General features: G+C 41.8%; 1 protein-coding gene across 7 annotated transcripts in view; it reads left to right on the top strand.

Moving 5' to 3' along the window:
• rad51b (RAD51 paralog B) overlaps positions 1 to 19951 on the top strand; it is a 63877-nt gene that overhangs the window by 29217 nt on the left and 14709 nt on the right. For 4 of the 7 annotated variants that reach the window (XM_061812113.1, XM_061812108.1, XM_061812111.1 and 1 more), the window contains 3 exons: positions 1719 to 1761; positions 9594 to 9712; positions 12739 to 12817. In XM_061812113.1, coding sequence (XP_061668097.1) covers positions 1719 to 1761; positions 9594 to 9712; positions 12739 to 12817 — 241 coding nt within the window. The other 3 variants (XM_061812110.1, XM_061812114.1, XM_061812115.1) reach the window with 3 other exon arrangements.

The following is a 19951-nucleotide window of genomic DNA, read 5'->3' as shown; positions in this document are numbered from 1 at the left end:
GGCTGATTCCTCACCTTTCTAAGGATCATTGAGACCCCACGAGGTGATATCTTGCATGGGGCTCCACTCCGATTGAGATTGAGCATCATTTTAGCTTCTTCCATTTTGGTGATTCACCGTCATGTTTAGCTTCTTCAATTTTCTAATGATTGCTCCAACAGTGGACCTTTTTTCACCAAGCTGCTTGGCAATTTCTCTGTAGCCCTTTCCACCTGTGTGGAGTTGTAGAATTTTGTCTCTGGTATCGTTGGACAGCTCTTTCTCTTGGTCATGGCCATGTTCCAAGTTTGAGTCTTACCGATTGTGTGATGTGGACAGGTGTCTTTATGACGCTAACGACCTCACATAGGTGCATCTGATTCAGGATCAGACATGGAGTGGAGGTGGACTTTTAAAGGCGGACTAACAGATTTTTGATGGTTAGAATTCCAGTTGATAGACCGGTGTTCATATACTTATTTGCGCCTATATCACACAAATCGTTAAAAAAATGTTACATTGTGATTTCTTTTTTTTAAAAGTCATTCAGTTGAAGAGACCTTGAATGCTGGCAAAATATTTGGCTCGGTAATTGACTCTTGAATTGCAGTTTGTTGGTGAAAACAATTCTGCTGAGTCTATAAATTAGCCGCCAACCTCTGTGCAGTAGCCGCACGTTCTTCCAATTCCAACTGTTTGCTAGCACAAAATGCATGCTCTCTTGCAAAGTGCCAGTTGATATTGTAGTATTTAAAAACCGCAACAGCTTCTTGGCATATGAGACAGACAGCCGTTGATCCGACTTGAGTGAAAAAATATTTCGTTGTCCACTCTTTATGAAATACTCGACACTCACTGTACACTTTTGTTTTCTCATTTTTACAGAAGTACTCAAATGGGAAAATGAGAGTGAAATGGAGAGTACAGTACACTACACTACAACAAAGGTCCACCAATGTTCAGTGCGCCATCTATTGGGGACATGCTGACATTGCAGGAAGAGGATGAAATGAATGATTAATGACTGATTTTGACATTTTTTGGATTAGTTAGTCAGGCCGGATTGAAAAGCCTAACATGCCATATACTGCCCACGGGCCATAGTTTGTCCATATCTGATCTACTAGGATGATGATAAATGAAACAAGGGTGGACATTTCTGGAGGATAATGATGCATAACATACTGCCAAGGCATGTCTAAATTGGTTTAAAATAATTTTTAAAAAAAGCATCTGGGAAATACAGCAGTCAATTTGCTAAATTCATGGAGCTCCCAGTCTAAATTTGGGTATAAAGCTCAGTCAGTAAAAGATATTGGGAGGGCCATTTTCTGTGCAAAGTATGAGCCAGGTTTATAAAGGTTTGAATGACAGGTGTGGAAGAAGTGAACTTTCAGAACCACACAACCCTAGTCTCATTACAGTTAAACAACTTTTAGATGATGAACAGCGATTGAGCCTGACCCTTTCTCCTCCATGAGTGACAAATTCTATAGTGTCAGAGTCTTTTACCTGATAAGGGTGACCAACTGCATACTTCCTCCTTTTCAGCTCTTGTTATGGCCGTGTGTGTCCCTTTTGTCTGTTTTGTGTTTGTGGTCTTAGTAGATAGGCTATTGCTAATGTAAATGAATTGGTATAACTTTGTAAATTACATTTTCAGACATATAGTATTTGTTAAAGTTTAAATGTAAGCTTTACATAACTGAAAATATGAGAATTATGTTTTCTCTCCCCAGGTGGTCGTGACAAACCAGATTACAACTCAAATTGGGGGTCAAGGTGAGTGGTGATCTAGAACCGCAGTGTGTGTATGTCGGATTCTAAAGGATTTGGGGCTATCTAAAAACTTCCTTTTAGTACGTCAAGAGGAATTACTATATACAGTGAAGAAATGGGTCCAAGCAGGTTGTAACAGCTGGTGGAAGGTGTCTGGTGTGTTATATGACAGAATAGTATCTGCTAGGATGAAGGGCATAGTTTATAAAACAGTGGTGAGGCTGGTGATGATGTACGGATTAGAGACTGTGACACTGAAAAGACAACAAGAAGCCGAGCTGGAAGGGGCAGAAATGAAGATGTTCTCTCTAGGAGTGAGGAAGTTGGATAAGATGAGAAATGAGCTCATGAGAGGGACAGCAAAAGTTGGATATTTTGGAGACAAGGTTCGAGAGAGCAGACTTTGATGGTTTGGACATGTCCAGAGGCGAGAGAGTGAGCATATTGGTAGGGTGCTGAGGAGGGAGCTCCCACGCAAAACACCTAGAGTTGGTGTTAGAGAGGAAGATGGAGGAGATGGGCTTAGATGGAAAAATGTGACACGCTGTGACGACCCCTAATGGGACAAGCCGAAAGGAACAGAAGAAAAAGAAGATGTAGTTGATGACTTTCAGTCATTGTTTTTGTCATTATAAAGTCAGATGAATTTATTATTACTGCTGCAGTGTCAAAGACAGCAAATACAGCTGCGGAAATAAGTACTGGATTTGACATATTTTCTCATTGAATATACTTCCAAAGGTGCTATTGGCTTTAAGATTTCAACAGATGTTGTTAACAACTCGAGTAATCCATACATCCAAAGAAAGTAGAACAAATGACCCCAAAGATGAAGTTGTGCTTAAAAATGTGAAATGACACAGGGTGAAGTATTCAACACATGTAGGGGGGTCCAAAAAGGCATGGAAAGCAAAGACAGCATATAAAATCTAGCTGTAATCAAACAGCAATCCAGTCCCTTGTCAGTGCAAATGAATATCAGCTGGTTAACTCTGGTTTCCTCCTACATCTTAAAAACATGCAACTTTCATTTGACACTCTAAATTGTCCCTAGGTGTGATTGTGAGTGCGACTTGTCTGGCTCTATGTGACTTCCAATTGGCTGCCAACAATTTCAGGGTGTACCCCGCCTCCTGCCCGGTGACAGCTGGGATAGGCTTCCAGCACTCCCATGACCCTTGTGAGAGTAAGCGGCAAAGAAAATTGATGGATGTTTGATGGAGTGTGAAATTAAAAAAAGAAATTAATAATAAATTATCAAGTGAAAGATCTAATTTTCTCTTTTGTAGTCATGATTGCTCATTAACCAGGCAAAAATATAGTTTATCCAAATACTCAATTGTTGTAGGCCTTGTAACATACCATCAAGGAACACAGTAATCCTGCATTACAGGTCTTGCTTTTCTGTCCCTATACATTGCAAAGTTTTATTAAAGTTCCTATATTTTTAAAGTTTTTACAGTGTTTTTGTGTTATCCATTGTTCTGTCTTTCAAAATATTATGTTTAGTTTTTTGTTTTTAATGTTTTAGGAAAATATGTATACCCAAAAACTATCACAGCAAACACTAGATGTATTGTATTGTATTTTTGTATATGTATTTTTTTTTTCATTTTACTACTATTGTGATATTAGAACATAATATTACAAGTACATCCATTCATTTTCTGAGAGACTTATCCCCACGAGGGTTGCAGGAGTGCTGGAGCCTATGCCAGCCATCATCGGGCAGAAGACAGACAACAGCAGCACTCATAATCAAACCAAGGGGAAATTTAGAGTTTCCAATTAGTGCATGTTTTGGGAATGTGGGAGTAAACTGGAGTGCCCAGAGAAACCCACGGTGGCAAGGGGAGAACATGCAAACTTCACACAGGCGGGGCTGGGATTGGAACCCTGGTCTTCAAAACTGTGAGGCCAACGCTCAACTGTGCCTTGTTTAAGATCATCAAAAAAGTGTAAACAGACAAATCAACTCAGTGAAGTTAAAATGCTGTTTTTAAATGATGTCATTAATTAAAGAAAAAATATAGTTCAAAGTTACCTGGCCCTGTGTGAAAAAAATAATTACCCCCCCCAGCCCCTTGTTAAATTATGAATAAATCAAATCAATCAAAAATTTTGGTTCATTTTCACTGATCACATTCAAGCGTGATTACCTGAAAACCTCTTAAAAAGAAAAAAAAAAAAAACTGAAACAGAATCTGTCCTGACAAAATACAGTAAGACAAAAGAAAAAAAAAAAAACCTCAACAAAATAATTCAAAGAAAATCTCCCTGGCAGTTTTTTAGTGTTTCAGATTTTGCAGCCATTTGCTGAAATCATCGAGGTTCTTTTTTTTTTTTTTTTTTTTTTTTTTCAAATCTTAATGTAGACACAGGACCCTATTGTCATCATCGCCTTTTCCTTTCAGGTTGCCACATCGTCTCCTGCATCTTCCTCAACTACAACAACTGCCCCCATGTCTTCCCTCACAACATCCATCAACCTTCTCTTTGGTCTTCCGTTTGCTCTTTTGCCTAGCAACTCCATCCTCAGCACACTCCTACCAATATACTCACTCTCTTGCCTCTGGACATGTCCAAACCATCGAAGTCTGCTCTCTCGAACTTTGGCGGTCCCTCTAATGAGCTCATTTCTAATCCTATCCAACCTGATCACTCCGACCAAGAACCTCAACATCTTCATTTCTGTCAACCCCGGAGCTGCTTCTTGTTGTCTCTTCAGTGCCATCGTCTCTAATCCGTACATCATGGCTGGCCTCACCACTGTTTTATAAACTTTACCCTTCATCCTATCAGAAACTCCTCTGCCTGTCACTTAACACACCGGACATCTTCCGCCATCTGTTCCAAGCTGCTTAGACCCATTTCTTCACTTCCTTTAAAGTGCCACTGACACAAAAATCAAATCTTAAAATTAGTATTTTTTTAATCAAAACTACAAGTAATATTAATCATTTTAATTTTAAAAACAGTTATGAAAAGTGAGCTGGGAGTAGTTTATAATAGCGCAAAGTTGCGGCAGTCTGACTCGATATAATCCGCATCACAGTGGCGGCCATATTTGTCTGTGATGTCATGTGCGGACATCACACTGGAGCACTCGCCATTGAAAACACGCTGTGCCAAATGCAATGGCAGTTGAACGAGAGAGATTTTCTGATTTTTCTGATGCTCCTTCAGAGACTGAAACTCTTTTTGAGGAAGAAAACATCTTAAATGGCCCCATTTAACCATTTAGACGATATGCGTCCACTGACACCAGACTCCCCTATAGACACAGATGAGTTGGCAGACGAGGAGGACGAGGGACCCGATGAAATATTCTAAATGACTGGCCCATAAATGTTTGATTTCCCAACCTTTTTATAAGTCTTTTGTATGTAGCGTACTCAGGAGAACCCATGCTGGGCGAAGTAAATATCATGGATGTTATCAAAATTAATCTAGAGCTGTGTGTTATATGTGTCTATATAGAGCTTGTGCACGTGATGTCACCATTTTCATGGTGGCATATTGCTGGTCAAAAAGAGCTGCTCGACAGTGTGGGGGACATTGAACCAGAGCAGACTGTTCACAATACCCTAGACTTGTACTTGTACTGTTGGTTGTTACAACAGATATATATATATATATATATATATATCTGTATATGATATTCAAAGAGATCATTCTTTAGAATACCAACTGAAAAGACCAGAAAAGATCGATGGATTTCGACAATTAAACGTGATGGATGGTGCCCAACCAAATACACATGACTGTGTAGTGATCACTTCATTTCAGGTAGGAATTATTCTTCTCACTCTCAAATTCCCAAGAAGTATTTATAATGCCAAGTTGGCTCATTTGAGGACAATGCGTTTTATAAAAAAAAAAAAAAAAAAGAAAACGACAGGGAGTCATCTCCAATGTACACGTACAACGTACAAAATTACCCCTACTCCATTTCTCTTCCCATCTACCCAATGGTAAAATGGTAATCTAAACCCTGCTTCTAAACTCTAGCTTTACTACCTTTCCACCCGTTCTCATGGATGCACAATATTTCAACCTTTCTTTTACCCATCATGCCAACCAACTCCTGAGCTTTTCCTGTCATAGTCCCAACATTCAAAGTCCCTACACACAGATGAAGGCTCTGTGCATTCCCCTTCTTCTGCCAAAGAATCAATTTTCCACTTCTTCTTTGTCTTCGACCCACAGTATGCTGAATTTCCACACACGCTCTGCACGTTAATGGTGACGTGGGCAAACGTCGTTAACCTGGGCCACGAATGATCCATTATTGGATACTTTTGATGAACGCTCATATTTGTTTGGCAAAGTTTTAAGTCTGATGCCCTTCCTGATGCAACCCTCTGCATTCATTCTTGTGCCCCCCTAGGGCTGCATTACACACAGGACCCCATTTTGACAGAAAAAAAAATGAATTGTTGAAGTTTTTGCAGATTTAATTACTAATATTAATAAAAGAAAATCACACAACCATATGTATTCCCACCCTTTGCTCTGACACTTATATATTTAACGTGGGTGGCATCCATTTCTTCTTATCATCCTTAAGATGGTTCGAAATTTTAATTGGAGTCCAGCTGAATTTGATCATCCTGATTGGACTTGATTCAGAAACCACAAAATGTACTATACAAGATCCTACAGCTCACAGCACATGTCAGAGCAAATGAGAATCATGAGCTCAAAGGAACTGTGTGAAGATCTTAAAGACAAAACTGTTCTATGGCAGAGATCTAACTAAGGTTACAAAAAAATATCTGCTGCACTTAAGGTTCCTAAGAGCACAGTGGCCTCCATAATCCTTAAATGGAAGATGTTTGCTACAACAAGAACTCTTCCTCAAGATGGCCATCCAGCCTAACTGACAATCAAGAGAGAACAGCTTTGATGAGAGCGTTAAAGAAGAAAACAAAGAACACTGTGGCTGAGCTCCAGGGATTCAGTCAGGAGATAGGAGAAAGTTCTAGAACAGCATCCATCACTCTCCACCCTAAATCACTTGGGGCTTTAACGCAGAGTGGCCTGACGAAAGCCTCTCCTCAGAGAAGACATATGTAAGCTTATATGGAGCTTTGTAAAAAAAAAAAAAAAAAAAAAAAAAAAACACCTGAAGAATTCAAATATTGTGAGAAATAAGATTCTCTGGTCTGATGACCCCCAAGATCGAACTTTATGGCTTTAATTCAAAACATTATGTGTGGAGAAAACTAGGCACAACCCATCATCTGTCCAATACAGTCCCAACAGTGAAGCACGGTATTGGCAGCCTCATGCTATGGGGTTGTTATTCAGCTGCAGGGCCCGGATGACTGAAGATCATTGCTGCCAAGTAAAGGGATATCCTGGACAAAACTCTTCTCAGAATGGGCCAAAGGTTCACCTTCCAACAAGACAATGACCCTACGCACACAGATAAAACACAAACTCGTGGCTTCAAAACAACTATGTGACAGTTCCTGAATGACTTAAACCAAATTAATTATAGTATCTCTGGAGAAACCTGAAAATGCTGTCCACCAACATTTCACCATCTAGCCTGATAGGACTAGAGAGTATCTGCAAGGAGGAATGGCATTTGAGTGTATGACCAACAGTCACTTTAGAAACTGTGGTCCCAGTTCTTTTCAGGTCATTGACTAAGTCCTGTCGTGTAGTCTTGAGTTGATTCCTTACCTTTCTAAGGATCATTGAGATCCCACGAGGTGATATCTTGCATGGGGCTCCACTCTGATTGAGTTTGACCGTCATGTTTAGCTTTTTCCATTTTCTAATGATTGCTCCAACAGCGGACCTTTTTTCACCAAGCTGCTTGGCAATTTCTCCGTAGCCCTTTCCAGCCGTGTGGAGTTGTACAATTTTGTCTCTGGTGTCTTTGGAGAGCTCTTTGGTCTTGACCATGTTACAAGTTCGAGTCTTAATGATTGTATGGGGTGGACATGTGTCTTTATGCATCTAATGACCTCACACAGGTGGATGCGATTCAGGATAATACATGGAGTAGAGGTGGACTTTTAAAGGCGGACTAACAGGTCATGGAGGGTCAGAATTTTAGCTGATAGACAGGTGTTCAAATACTTATTTGGAGCTGTATCACACAAATCGTTAAAAAAAATCTTACATTGTGATTTCTGGATTTTTCTTTTTAGATTATCTCTTTCATGGGGGACATGCACCTATGATGAAAATTTCAGACCCCTCCATGATTTTTCCAAGTGGGCGAACTTTAAATATACCAGGGTGTTCAAATACTTATTTACGTCACTGTATAACAGGGAGTTCTCTGGTTAAGACGATCTTGACCTAAAACGTTTCGACGTTACGACACCTGAGTCTTGTCCGCCATAATGGCCCCAGCACCATGTTTCTGCTTTGCTGATGTATATTGCTTATCTGTGTTTGTGCGCTGGGAGTTTATTTTCCCTTATTGTCCACCTTTTTACACATCGTAACCCAAAAGAAGAAAGTTTATTTAATTTAATTTATTTATTTATTTATTTGTTTTAGCAATGCTGGTCCAGCCGAAAAAAAAAAGCAATGACCGTGGAAACGAAGCTTAACATCATAGGGGAAAAAATGGAGAAAGGATTAACACCGACATAGACTTGGGCTTCAGTCAGATGACCGTATTATTCAGGACAAAGCCTGTATTTTAACGCACGTGAAGGGTTTCACCCCAATGAGGGATACTGTGATCACGAAGCAACTTTTTTTTGTGAAGAAAAAAAAAAAACAAAACAACGTTCTTCGATCGTTGCTGAGATGGAAAGATTACTTACGTTATGGATCGAGGAGACAAATCAACGTGTTCGTGTTCATTAAGGGAAAAGGCATGTCGTATTTTCCTAACTGTGAAAGAGCAGAAAGGAGGGGACGCCGAGGAGGAATTTACTGCTAGAAACTGCTACCTGCACTTGCTTACTTAGAAATAGCTGAGCGCAGCCTCCCCTTCTTTCTTAACCAACCCAACCTCCCATCCTTTATGGTAAGTGAAGTATCTTATATTTTTTACTTTAAGTATTTTAGTATTTTATACGAAGTACCCATGCCCACCCATTTTCCGAGCCACTTATCCTCATGAGTGTCGCGGGAACGCCGAAGCCAATCCCAGCAGTCATCGTAAATTTTGCCCTTAACGATGAAATCCGACTGTGGTATGCCCCACAGGTAAGATGTGGCCCACAGTTGAAAGAGAAATTCTGCAAGGAACTAGGTGAAGTAGTTTTGAGCATCCCAGAGACAGAGAGAATTGTGATTGGTGAAGATTAAAATGGACATGTTGGTGAAGGAAACGGGGGCGATGAAGAAGTGATGCTTAAGTACAACATGCGGGAAAGGAACTTTTGATGGACAGATGGTGGTAGATTTTGCAAAAAGGATGGAAATGGAAGTGAACACTTTTTTCAGAAGAGGCAGCAGCATGACCTACAAGAACAGAGGTAGAAGAAGACAAATGGATTACATTTTGTGCAGATGATTTCATCTGAAGGAGGTTGCTGACTGTAAGATAGTGGTCAGGTAGAGTGTAGCTCGACAGCATATGATGGTGGTGTGTAGAATGACTCTGGTGGTGGGGTGAAAGATTAAGAAGACGAAGAAGGTAGAGCCGTGAACCATATGGTGGAAGCTGAGCAAGGAAGAGTGTTGTGAGAGACGTGAGAGGCTTTTTTTGTCCCATGGTATTTATGTAATCACTTGTCTAAATATTTCTCATTTTGTTCATTCACAGTTTATCAACCCAAGCAAGTTAACAACACAGCTGTAATTCAAACAAAACTATTTGAAAAGGAAAATTGAATTAATTTGTTTCTTTACAGGTTCTGGTCCAGACACTGAGGGGGATTCAGGCATTGTGACAGCAGCTTTGGGAAACACATGGGCTCACAGTGTTAACACACGTTTTATTCTCCAATATGGTGATGGACATCAGAGACAGGTGAGCGATACATTCCACACTGTACAGCTACCTTTGCTAATAGATTACATTACATGAGATAGTCCTTGGTTATTGTCTTTAACCACTGGTAGTTTTCCTTAACATTGGCATTTTGATGTGAGACTGTTGTTCCAATTAGATGTGTCAGGTTCACCAATCAGACATTCATTAAACAGGACAAAAAAGGAAGCAAAGACACCAGTTCAAGTCTCGCGAGGAGAGAGGAGAGTAACTGTCTCGTACAATTCACCACTGCACTCTCTGATTATCCTCTCCTCAGCACCTCTATTTATTTAGTTTTGAGACGCCCTTTATTTACATGGATGTTACAAAAAGGACACGACAAGCAAAACAGTTTGAAACAAGGTGTAATGTTTGTTCATGTGCGTGTGCATGTGTGGAAGATTGCTGAATACATGTGTGGTCATCATTTCTTTAACAGGCAGCAGTTCTAACAGTTCTGATGATTAGATGTTTTTGTTCTTGCTATCTCCTGCTAGGAGGCTGCCACATTATCTAGGGCAGAGCAAAGCATTTCTTTATTGGAAGCAAATGTATGATAATTATGATCACAATTATTCCTACAAGATGTGTCTATAAGGTAGCCTCATCGTCTTAAGTTTTGGTTCATTGATATCACATTATGTTCTTTCTTCATTGGCACGGCTCTGCACCTGTTAATATTGGGTCCAGCTTTTTACATGACTTGGGTAAAACTGATCAGTAAGGTTGTGGGCTACTGAAATGCTGATATTGACAAAGCCATGTGCCATTGGCAAGGACTAAAGCAAAATAGACATTTTGGAAAAAAGTTTTCAAGACCTCATTATTAACATGTTGTTCAGTGGTCCCTGACCCTTTTTTCACCGTTTTCCAACGTGTCCCAAGTGTGCTCTGTGGACTGGGAAATGGCAATCAATCATGTAAATTGTATTGTTTTTTTATTTGGCCTCTTTCGTGCCTAATAATGAGGTTGGGTATTTCATTGGAACAGTTGGAACTTATTCATGGTTGACGCGACCTTGTCTCTTGTTCATCGCACTTCTTTCCTTCTATGCATTTTCTTCTGCTTATCCGAGGTCGGGTTGTGGGTGCAGCAGCTTTAGCTGGAAAGCCAAGACTTCCCTCTCCCCACCCACTTCATCCAGGTTTTCTGAGGGGATCCAGAGGCGTTCCCGGGTCAGCCAGACATGTAGTCTCCAGTGTGTCCTGGGTCGTCCTCACAGTCTCCTCCTGGTAGGAGATGCCCAGAACACCTCACTAGGGAAGCGTTGAGGTGGCATCCTAATCAGATGTACAGTGGCTGTACTTAAACAGAAAAGAACACAAATAGCAAAAGAAAAAAAGAAAATGAGGTGTATGAAAATGGAAAAGACAACATCGTGCGTGTGGCTTGTGGGTTACGATAAATGTGTATTATACTTTAATGCACTTGTCAGTGCGAGATGTTTGAATTTTGTGTGAAGCTTGAAATTTCCCCAAAATTATTAGGTACTGAGGTTGTCATCTTATTAAACATTGCATTGCCTGACTCACACACACACAGATTTACTGGTCTTTTTGGGGGTGGTGTTCCTCCGGACCTCAGGAGCATGGATGCAGATTTAGTTGAAATGGGGGGAAAAAAAATGTAGAAAAATTAAAGCAAAACAAAGGAGCAGAACAAGAAAGTTGTTGTTGAGTTTAGATGCGCTCTTAACTTTCCAGTCGGTTGAACAGGTGCGAGCTGAGCTCTGGTACTCAGGTACGTGGGAGTGAGCATGGGATGCCGATAGCTGCTCGCAGAAGCTACGCCGACCAATTGTGGCTCGGAAAGGCAAACTGAGCCGCATGGTTGGCTTCTATAATCGAAATACTTTGCCGGCTTGGCCTGTGGTGGGCACTCGCACGCACTGTGGTGTCCAATATGCCCATGGTCAAAAGACAACAAGGGGGCGGGGGAGATATATATATATATATATATAGTGGGAGCGTTGTGTGTTTAAATATGCAGAGGACATGCCCGAAAAGAGGATGGAGCAACTGGGGATGAAGACCACACCCATTCATCAGGCTTGAGACATAGAGACCGACCTGAAATGAGAGCGGTTTAGTCCGATTTGACTTCAGATAGTGAGACAAAAGATTAAATGTGTGAAATCTCAACTTAGTTATCAGCTATTATGGAATTTCTTCGTCATTTTGTTGCATCTTTTTTTACATCTTTTGTCCGATTTTGATTTTGTCGGTACAGGTTCTGTAAACCTGAGTTCTTGATTGAGCAGGTCTTAAGTCTGTCTGATCAGTGAAAATTAACCAAAAATTGTGATTAGCCACAATTAATTCATGATTTACCACAGCGTGTAATTACTTTTTCCACACAGAGCCAGTTAACTGAATATTTTTTTCCCCGTAATAATTGAAATCACCATTTAAAAACAGCATTTGACGTTCTCATGGTTTATATTTGTCTGATACGCTTACATTTGTTTGATGATCTTAAACGTTAGTGAGAAGACCATGCAAAAATTTAAAATTAGGCGGTAATACTACACTTTTTATGCACACAAGCTAGTGGAACCTTGTTTTGTTTGAACAGACAACGATTTAACAGATATTGGAACTAACAGACTGACATGTATGCTAATCACATGTAAATTAGCAATGTGCTTATACACAAGTTTGCTGAGCTCTTGAAAACTGTAGGTCTAGGTTCAAAGCCTCACTGAAATTGTTTTTCAAACATTTTCAAGGTTTTTAATATTTATTGGCAGGATGATTGTATTTAGACCCTGGAAAAAGTGCTTCAATATATAACGGACCTCCCCGCCACCAATTAGTCGTCCATAAAATCAAGGCTCGACTGTATACAGTTTACATCCGCATTATATAAACATGGTATTGTAGAGACACTTTTTGTATTTCTGTACATTCATCAAACCTGTGTATCATTTACTGTATATCACATTCATCTATTAACCATTTGTCTTTTCAGTATTTAGGATTAATCTCTATTACGATGCGTAATCTCGTATATATCCCTCCAGCTATTGGTCGCAAAGTCACCTGTGGCTCCCTTTGCTGTGCTGAACTACACGATCCAGAAGGAAGGATTCTGTATGAATGGTGAGTGACTGAATGGCTCATTTCAATTGAAGCATCCAATTAAAACAATTGAGAAAGTAAAATGTAATCAAGATGTTATAATTGTTATATACAATATCACGGTGTTAATGTCACAACCCTAATTCTTTCAAAAGTGATTCATCGAGTACGAGTGGGAAACACAATAAACGTTTAAGTCCGACAAATCCAAACATATCTGACTCCTATATTGTCCACTCATGTTTTTTTTTTTTTTTTTTTGTTAAATCATAATCTATTATTTTAAATACTTGATCATTCTAACAACCAATAGTGTTCGATTTGAAGGCGACTTGTTAAGGTACTTGTAATTAGTAGCCTTGGATTCCGTAGTTGTGGTTGTCTATGCCAACATTTTGATAGTGATCTACTAAGTGTACATGATACATTAACTGAATCAGTAAAACATTTTTTTAGATCTGTGTTCCTAGGACTGATCAGGTAGGATAAAATCAGAAATGAACTCATTAGAGGGACAGCCAAGGTTTAATGTTTTGGAGACAAAATGAGAGAGCGCAGACTTTGATAGTTCGAACATGTCCAGAGGAGCGAGAGGGAGTATTTTGGTAGAAGGGTGATGAGAATGGAGCTGCCAGGCAAAAGAGCGAGAGGAAGATCAAAGAGAAATTGGATGGATGTTGTGAGAGAAGATATGAAGCCAGTTGGTGTTAGAGAGGAGGATTCAGGAGATGTGTTTAAATGGAAAAGGATGACATGCTGTGGCGACCCCTAATGGAATAAGCCGAAAGGAAAAGAAGACGTTCCTCTTTGTACCTTGGGAAAAAAAAAGAACCAAAACATATGCTTTTCTTTTTCAGATATCATCATCTTGCCACCTATCAATTGTCGATAGCACATCTATTTCGGGTCACTGGAGCCGATCACACGTGACAGGTGATAGCCGGGTACACTCTGAATTTATTGACAGTAACTCGCAGGGCTTACTAGAACTAAATTCTTCTTCTTTTCCTTTCGGCTTGTCCCGTTAGGGGTCGCCACAGCGTGTCATCTTTTGCCATCTCAGCCTATCTCCTGCATCTTCCTCTCTAACCCCAACTGCCCTCATGTCTTCCCTCACCACATCCATAAACCTTCTCTTTGGTCTTCCTCTCTCCCTTTTGCCTGGCAGCTCCATCTTCAGCACCCTACAACCAATATACTCACTCTCTTGCCTCTGGACATGTCCAAACCATCGAAGTCTGCTCTCTCGAACCTTGCCAGCAAAATATCCAACTTTGGCTGTCCCTCTAATGAGCTCATTTCTAATCCTATCCAACCTGGTCACTCCGAGCGAGAACCTCAACATCTTCATTTCTGCCACCTCCAGTTCTTCTTCCTGTTGTTTCTTTAGTGCCACCGTCTCTAATCCGTACATCATGGCCGACCTCACCACTGTTTTGTAAACTTTGCCCTTCATCCTAGCAGAGACTCTTCTGTCACATAACACACCAGACACCTTTCGCCAGCTGTTCCAACCTGCTTGGACCTGTTTCTTCACTTCCTTACCACACTCACCATTGCTCTGGAATGTTGAACCTAAATATTTGAAGTCCTCCACCCTCGCTATCTCTTCTCCCTGTAGCCTCACTCTTCCCCCTCCACTTTTCTCATTCACGCACATATATTCTGTTTTACTTCGGCTAATCTTCATTCCTCTCCTTTCCAGTGCATGTCTCCATCTTTCTAATTGTTCCTCTGCATGCTCCCTGCTTTCACTGCATATCACAATATCATCTGCGAACATCATGGTCCAGGGGATTCCAGTCTAACCTCATCTGTCAGCCTATCCATTACCACTGCAAACAGGAAGGTGCTCAAAGTTGATCTCTGATGCAGTCCCACCTCCACCTTAAATTCCTCTGTCACACCTAAGGCACACCTCACCATTATTTTGCTGCCATCATACATGTCCTGTACTATTTTAACATACTTCTCTGCCACACCAGACTTACGCATTCAGTACCACAGTTCCTCTCTTGGTACTCTGTCATAGGCTTTCTCTAGATCCACAAAGACACAATGTAGCTCCTTCTGACCTTCTCTGTACTTTTCCACGAGCATCCTCAAGGCAAATAATGCATCTGTGGTACTCTTTCTAGGCATGAAACCATACTGTTGCTCGCAGATACTTACTTCTGTCCTGAGTCTAGCCTCCACTACTCTTTCCCATAACTTCATTGTGTGGCTCATCAACTTTATTCCTCTATAGTTCCCATAGCTCTGAACATCCCCTTTGTTCTTAAAAATGGGAACTAGAACACTTTTCCTCCATTCTTCAGGCATCTTTTCACCTGCTAATATTCTGTTGGATAAATTGGTCAAAAACTCCTCAGCCATCTCTCCAAATTGCTTCCATACCTATACCGGTATATCATTAGGACCAACTGCCTTTCCATTTTTCATCCTTTTGTAGTGCCTTTCTGACTTCCCCCTTACTAATCATTGCCACTTCATGGTCCTTCACACTTGCCTCTTCTACTCTTCCTTCTCTCTCATTTTCTTCATTCATCAACATCTCAAAGTATTCTTTCCATCTATTTAGCACACTACTAGCACCAGTCAACACATTTCCATCTCTCCCCTTAATCACCCTTACCTGCTGCACATCCTTCCATCTCTATCCCTCTGTCTGGCCAACCTGTAGAGATCCTTTTCTCCTTCTTTTGTGTTCAACCTGGTGAACATGTCTTCATACGCCTCTGGTTTAGCCTTTGCCACCTCTACCTTTGCCCTTCGTCGCATCTCAATGTACTCCTTTCGCCTCTCCTCAGTCCTCTCAGTATCCCACTTCTTCTTCGCTAATCTCTTTCCTTGTATGACTCCCTGTATTTTGGGGTTCCACCACCAATTCTCCTTCTTTCCTTTCCTACCAGAGGACACCTCAAGTACTCTCCTGCCTGTCGCTCTGATCACCTTGGCTGTAGCAGTCCAGTCTTCCGGGAGCTCCTCCTTTCCATCGAGCGCCTGTCTCACCTCTTTCCGAAAGGCCTCACAACATTCTTCCTTTCTCAGCTTCCACCACATGGTTCTCGGCTCTACCTTTGTCTTCTTAATCTTCCTTCCCACCACCAGAGTCATCCTACACACTACCATCCTATGCTACACTCTCCCCTACCACTACTTTACAGTCAGTAACCTCCTTCAGATTACATCGTCTGCACAAAATATAATCCACCTGCGTGCTTCTCCCTCCGCTCTTGTAGGTCACTATATGTTCCTCCCTCTTCTGGAAATAAGTGTTCACTACAGCCATCTCCATCCTTTTTGCAAAGTCCACCACCATCTGTCCCTCAAAGTTCCTTTCCTGGATGCCGTGCTTACCCATCACTTCTTCATCGCCCCTGTTTCCTTTACCAATATGTCCATTACAATCTGCACCAATAACAACTCTCTCGCTGTCTGGGATGCTCAGAACTACTTCATCTAGTTCCTTCCAGAATTTCTCTTTCAACTCGAGGCCACATCCTACCCGTGGGGCATAGCCGCTAACCACATTATACATAACACCCTCAATTTCAAATTTTAGTCTCATCACTCGATCTGATACTCTTTTCACCTCCAAGACATTTTTAGTCAGCTCTTCCTTTAAAATAACCCCTACTCCATTTCTCTTCCCATCTACTCCGTGGTAGAATAATTTAAACCCTGCTCCTAAACTTCTACCCTTACTACCTTTCCACCTGCTCTCTTGGATGCTCCTCATCATCATGTCAACCAACTCCTGAGCTTTTCCTGTCATAGTCCCAACATTCAAAGTCCCTACACTCAGTCGTAGGCTCTGTGCATTCCTCTTTTTCTTCTGACGATGGATCTGGTTTCCTCCTCTTCTTTGTCTTCGACCCACAGTAGCTGAATTTCCACTGACGCCCTGCAGGTTAGCAGTGCCAGGGGCGGGCGTTGTTAACCCGGGCCACGACCGATCCGGTATGGGATTCTCTAGATGAACGCTCATATTTGTTTGGCACAGTTTTTACGCCGGATGCCCTTCCTGACGCAACCCTCTGCATTTATGCGGGCTTGGGACCGGCCTACAGATTACACTGGTTTGTGCCCCCATCGGGCTGCATTTTACTAGAACTAAATACCCCATAGAACTGTATTATTGTTCCTGGAAAGCCTCTCTTAATTGTTGATATACAGTAAACAAATGAGTGAAAAGGTTCTATCTTTTTTGGGGTGACATTTGGTGAACTGTCATAATGAACTACACATCTCCTGAAATAGAATATTCGTTTAAAACTTTCTGCATACATAAAAATCAGTCGCCTTTCGGTGAAATTCCCCCGTTTCAACTCAAAATGGGCCATTGTTGTGAATTGTATAGAGCCGGAGTTTTCCTTCGAGGGTGGGGGTGTTGCCATCACTGTCTTCATACTCCTCGAATACAGACAGCTCGATCCATTCGCTGGAACCAATCACAGCTGTCATCATGCAGGAGTACAGCTGGTTGCCCGCCAATTGCAGGGCATCTAGACACAAACAGAGTCGCACTCACAATCACACCTCGGGCCAATTCAGAGTCTCCGGTTAATGCATGTTTTTGGGATGTGGGAGGAAACCATGCCCAGAGATAAACCACGCAGGTATGGGGAGAACATGCTCACGCCACACAGGTGGGCTTGGGATTTAAACCCTGGTGCTCAGAAATGTGGGGCCAACGCTCTAACCAGTTGCTTCACTGTGGCATCCTTGTATTTAGGGCACCATGTATTTTCCCATTTGATGTACTGAAATCACCGAAATTAATTTCAACAGCAATGAGAAACAATATTTCTCCTACTGCGCTAGCGGCAACCATAGAATCTCTCATCAGCTCATGTGATGGCACTACATCTGCAGTAAACTTGAACCCGACGCGGCCGCCAACATTGCTGAGGGAATCCAGACGGACTGGGTTGCTCCCCGACCAGCAGCAGTTCACTGGGATGGCAAACTCATGGAGACGTTACCTGATAAATACGCAAAGGATGATCGTCTTCCCATGTTGATTTCGGGCGTGGGTGAGAGCAAATTGCTCAGTGTTCCTGCCCTTCCTGTAAAGTCTTCGGAAAGAGCTGGAAATCTTCTTTCTAAAGCTACGCTCGATTCAGCAGAGACATGGAACTGTCGTGGCAATATTTCAGCTGTGGTATTTGATACCACCAGTGCTAATACGGGTCATCTCACAGCTGGCTGCATTTGCATCCAGGAAAACATCAGGAAAGCTCTGTTGTGGTGCGCCTGTCGAAGACATGTGGCTGAAATCTTACTCACAAAGGCTTGGGATGCTCTGGGTGTGGAAGTATTGAAAAGCAAAGACATGTCAGTGTTTACAAAATTCAGGGACAGGCTACTCCGAACTGGATTTGACTGCTGAGCTGACGAGAGACAGCAGTTCGGATTCTTTTATGCTGGAGCAGCGACATCATGTAATTGAACTTCTGACAACCATCAAGACAGGCACTGGTGACCCCAACTCGGCTGCTGTGAACCTGTTACCGCGAGGAGACTACCGAGAACTGCTCGACTTGGTTTTAGTTTACCTAGGAGAGGACAATACATCCAACTTTCAGAAACCCGGTGCGACACACAAAGCTTGCTGGATGGCGAAACTTTTGTATGCGATCAAAATGATTCTTTTAAGAAATTCTGTCGGCGATTTGAAGGATAGACTCTTATCAAAGTCTGTCATGGATAAAGTAGAAAGATTTGTGCCTTTTGGGATGCACATTTATGTGCCGTGGTGGTTCATGTGTCCAATTAGCTCAGAAGCGCCGATCAATGATTTACAATTGGGTAAAAATTTGACAATTTGTGAATATTGATCCAGTGACAGCTAAAGCCGTTTTGAAGGGGTTCATGAATCACTACTCGTACTTGGTGCCAGAAATGATTCCGCTCAGTCTCTTCAGTGACAGTCTCGACAAGACAGACAAACGTGAAATAGCGGAAACAATTATCTCATTACCAAAGAAACCACATAACGAGATCATCGTGCCTAAGTTGCAGCCATGTAGGGAAGGTCATTACCTTGCAGGGAACGGCAGGTTAATCTCGTCTATATTCAGACAGACAAAAACACCAGTTTTCATGTAGTATTTCTCTAGCACTTTTTGCCCAATGGTTGATATTTCATCTCACTTATAACTTGAGAAAACAACTTGCTGTAAATTGCAGGTGTGTTGTTTTAGTTTTGAGTGTGCATAAACACAGTGGGTAGGAAAAGTATTCAGATCCCTTTACATTTTTCAGTCTTTGTTATGTTGCAGGACAGCACGGTTAGCACATCGACCTCACAGTTCTGAGGACCAGGACTCAAATCCTGGCCCCACTTTTGTGGAATTGCATGTTCTCCCTCAGCTTGCGCCGCTCAGCAGTAGTGGCCTTGCTCCGTACTGGTCTACTGGCCCCGAGCCCAAGGACACTCCTCCCCTCCTAAACACGGCCAACGATGTCCTTTGACTGTTCAGTTGCACCCAGCGGTGTCCACATCCTCCCAGTGGCCAGGATGGTGGCACTCTGGGGTACCCACGGATCAGAACTATAGAGCCTTGGCCTCACAGTTCTGAGGACCGGGGTTCAAATCCCGGCCCCACCTGTGTGGATGGTTTAGCATGCAAATGAGAATTCTGTTCCAATCAACGTAACGTCTTTAATCAGGTGAACAGACTCCTGCTTCCTACTGCAATGTTTACCCAAAGTGAACTTGGGGTTGGGATATTAGGAGAGTTTTAGGATTTTGAGGCTGAATGGCAGAGTTGACCAATTATTTAAGATGCAGTGTGTGCATTAGCAAAGGCTCTGCGGTGGAAATCTGCAGGTTTAAAAGAGCTGTAAATGAGAACCATAGTGTACCGTATTGTTTTTTTCAGGTTATGTCACTGGAACATCGGTCAGTGGAACAAAACAAAAAAAATAACGATACCTCTCTTGATTTTTGAACATCTCATTTACGTATGGTTTGGCTTTATTGTCTTGTTTTTCTCCAGGGAAAACAAACTGCACAAAAAGGTGTGTTTTTAGAGAAGGCGCAGTTAGTTAAAACATAGAATAAAGTAACAGCTATTTTGATGGCACAGTTGTTGATGCAGCGGACATGCTCCCCAGAAATGAGGGTCGTGGGAGTGCTGGAGCCAG

The sequence above is a fragment of the Syngnathoides biaculeatus genome, chromosome 23 (genome assembly GCF_019802595.1).
Source record: "Syngnathoides biaculeatus isolate LvHL_M chromosome 23, ASM1980259v1, whole genome shotgun sequence".
NCBI classification, from domain to species: Eukaryota; Metazoa; Chordata; class Actinopteri; order Syngnathiformes; family Syngnathidae; genus Syngnathoides; species Syngnathoides biaculeatus.
This window is presented reverse-complemented; position numbering and strand designations above follow the sequence as displayed.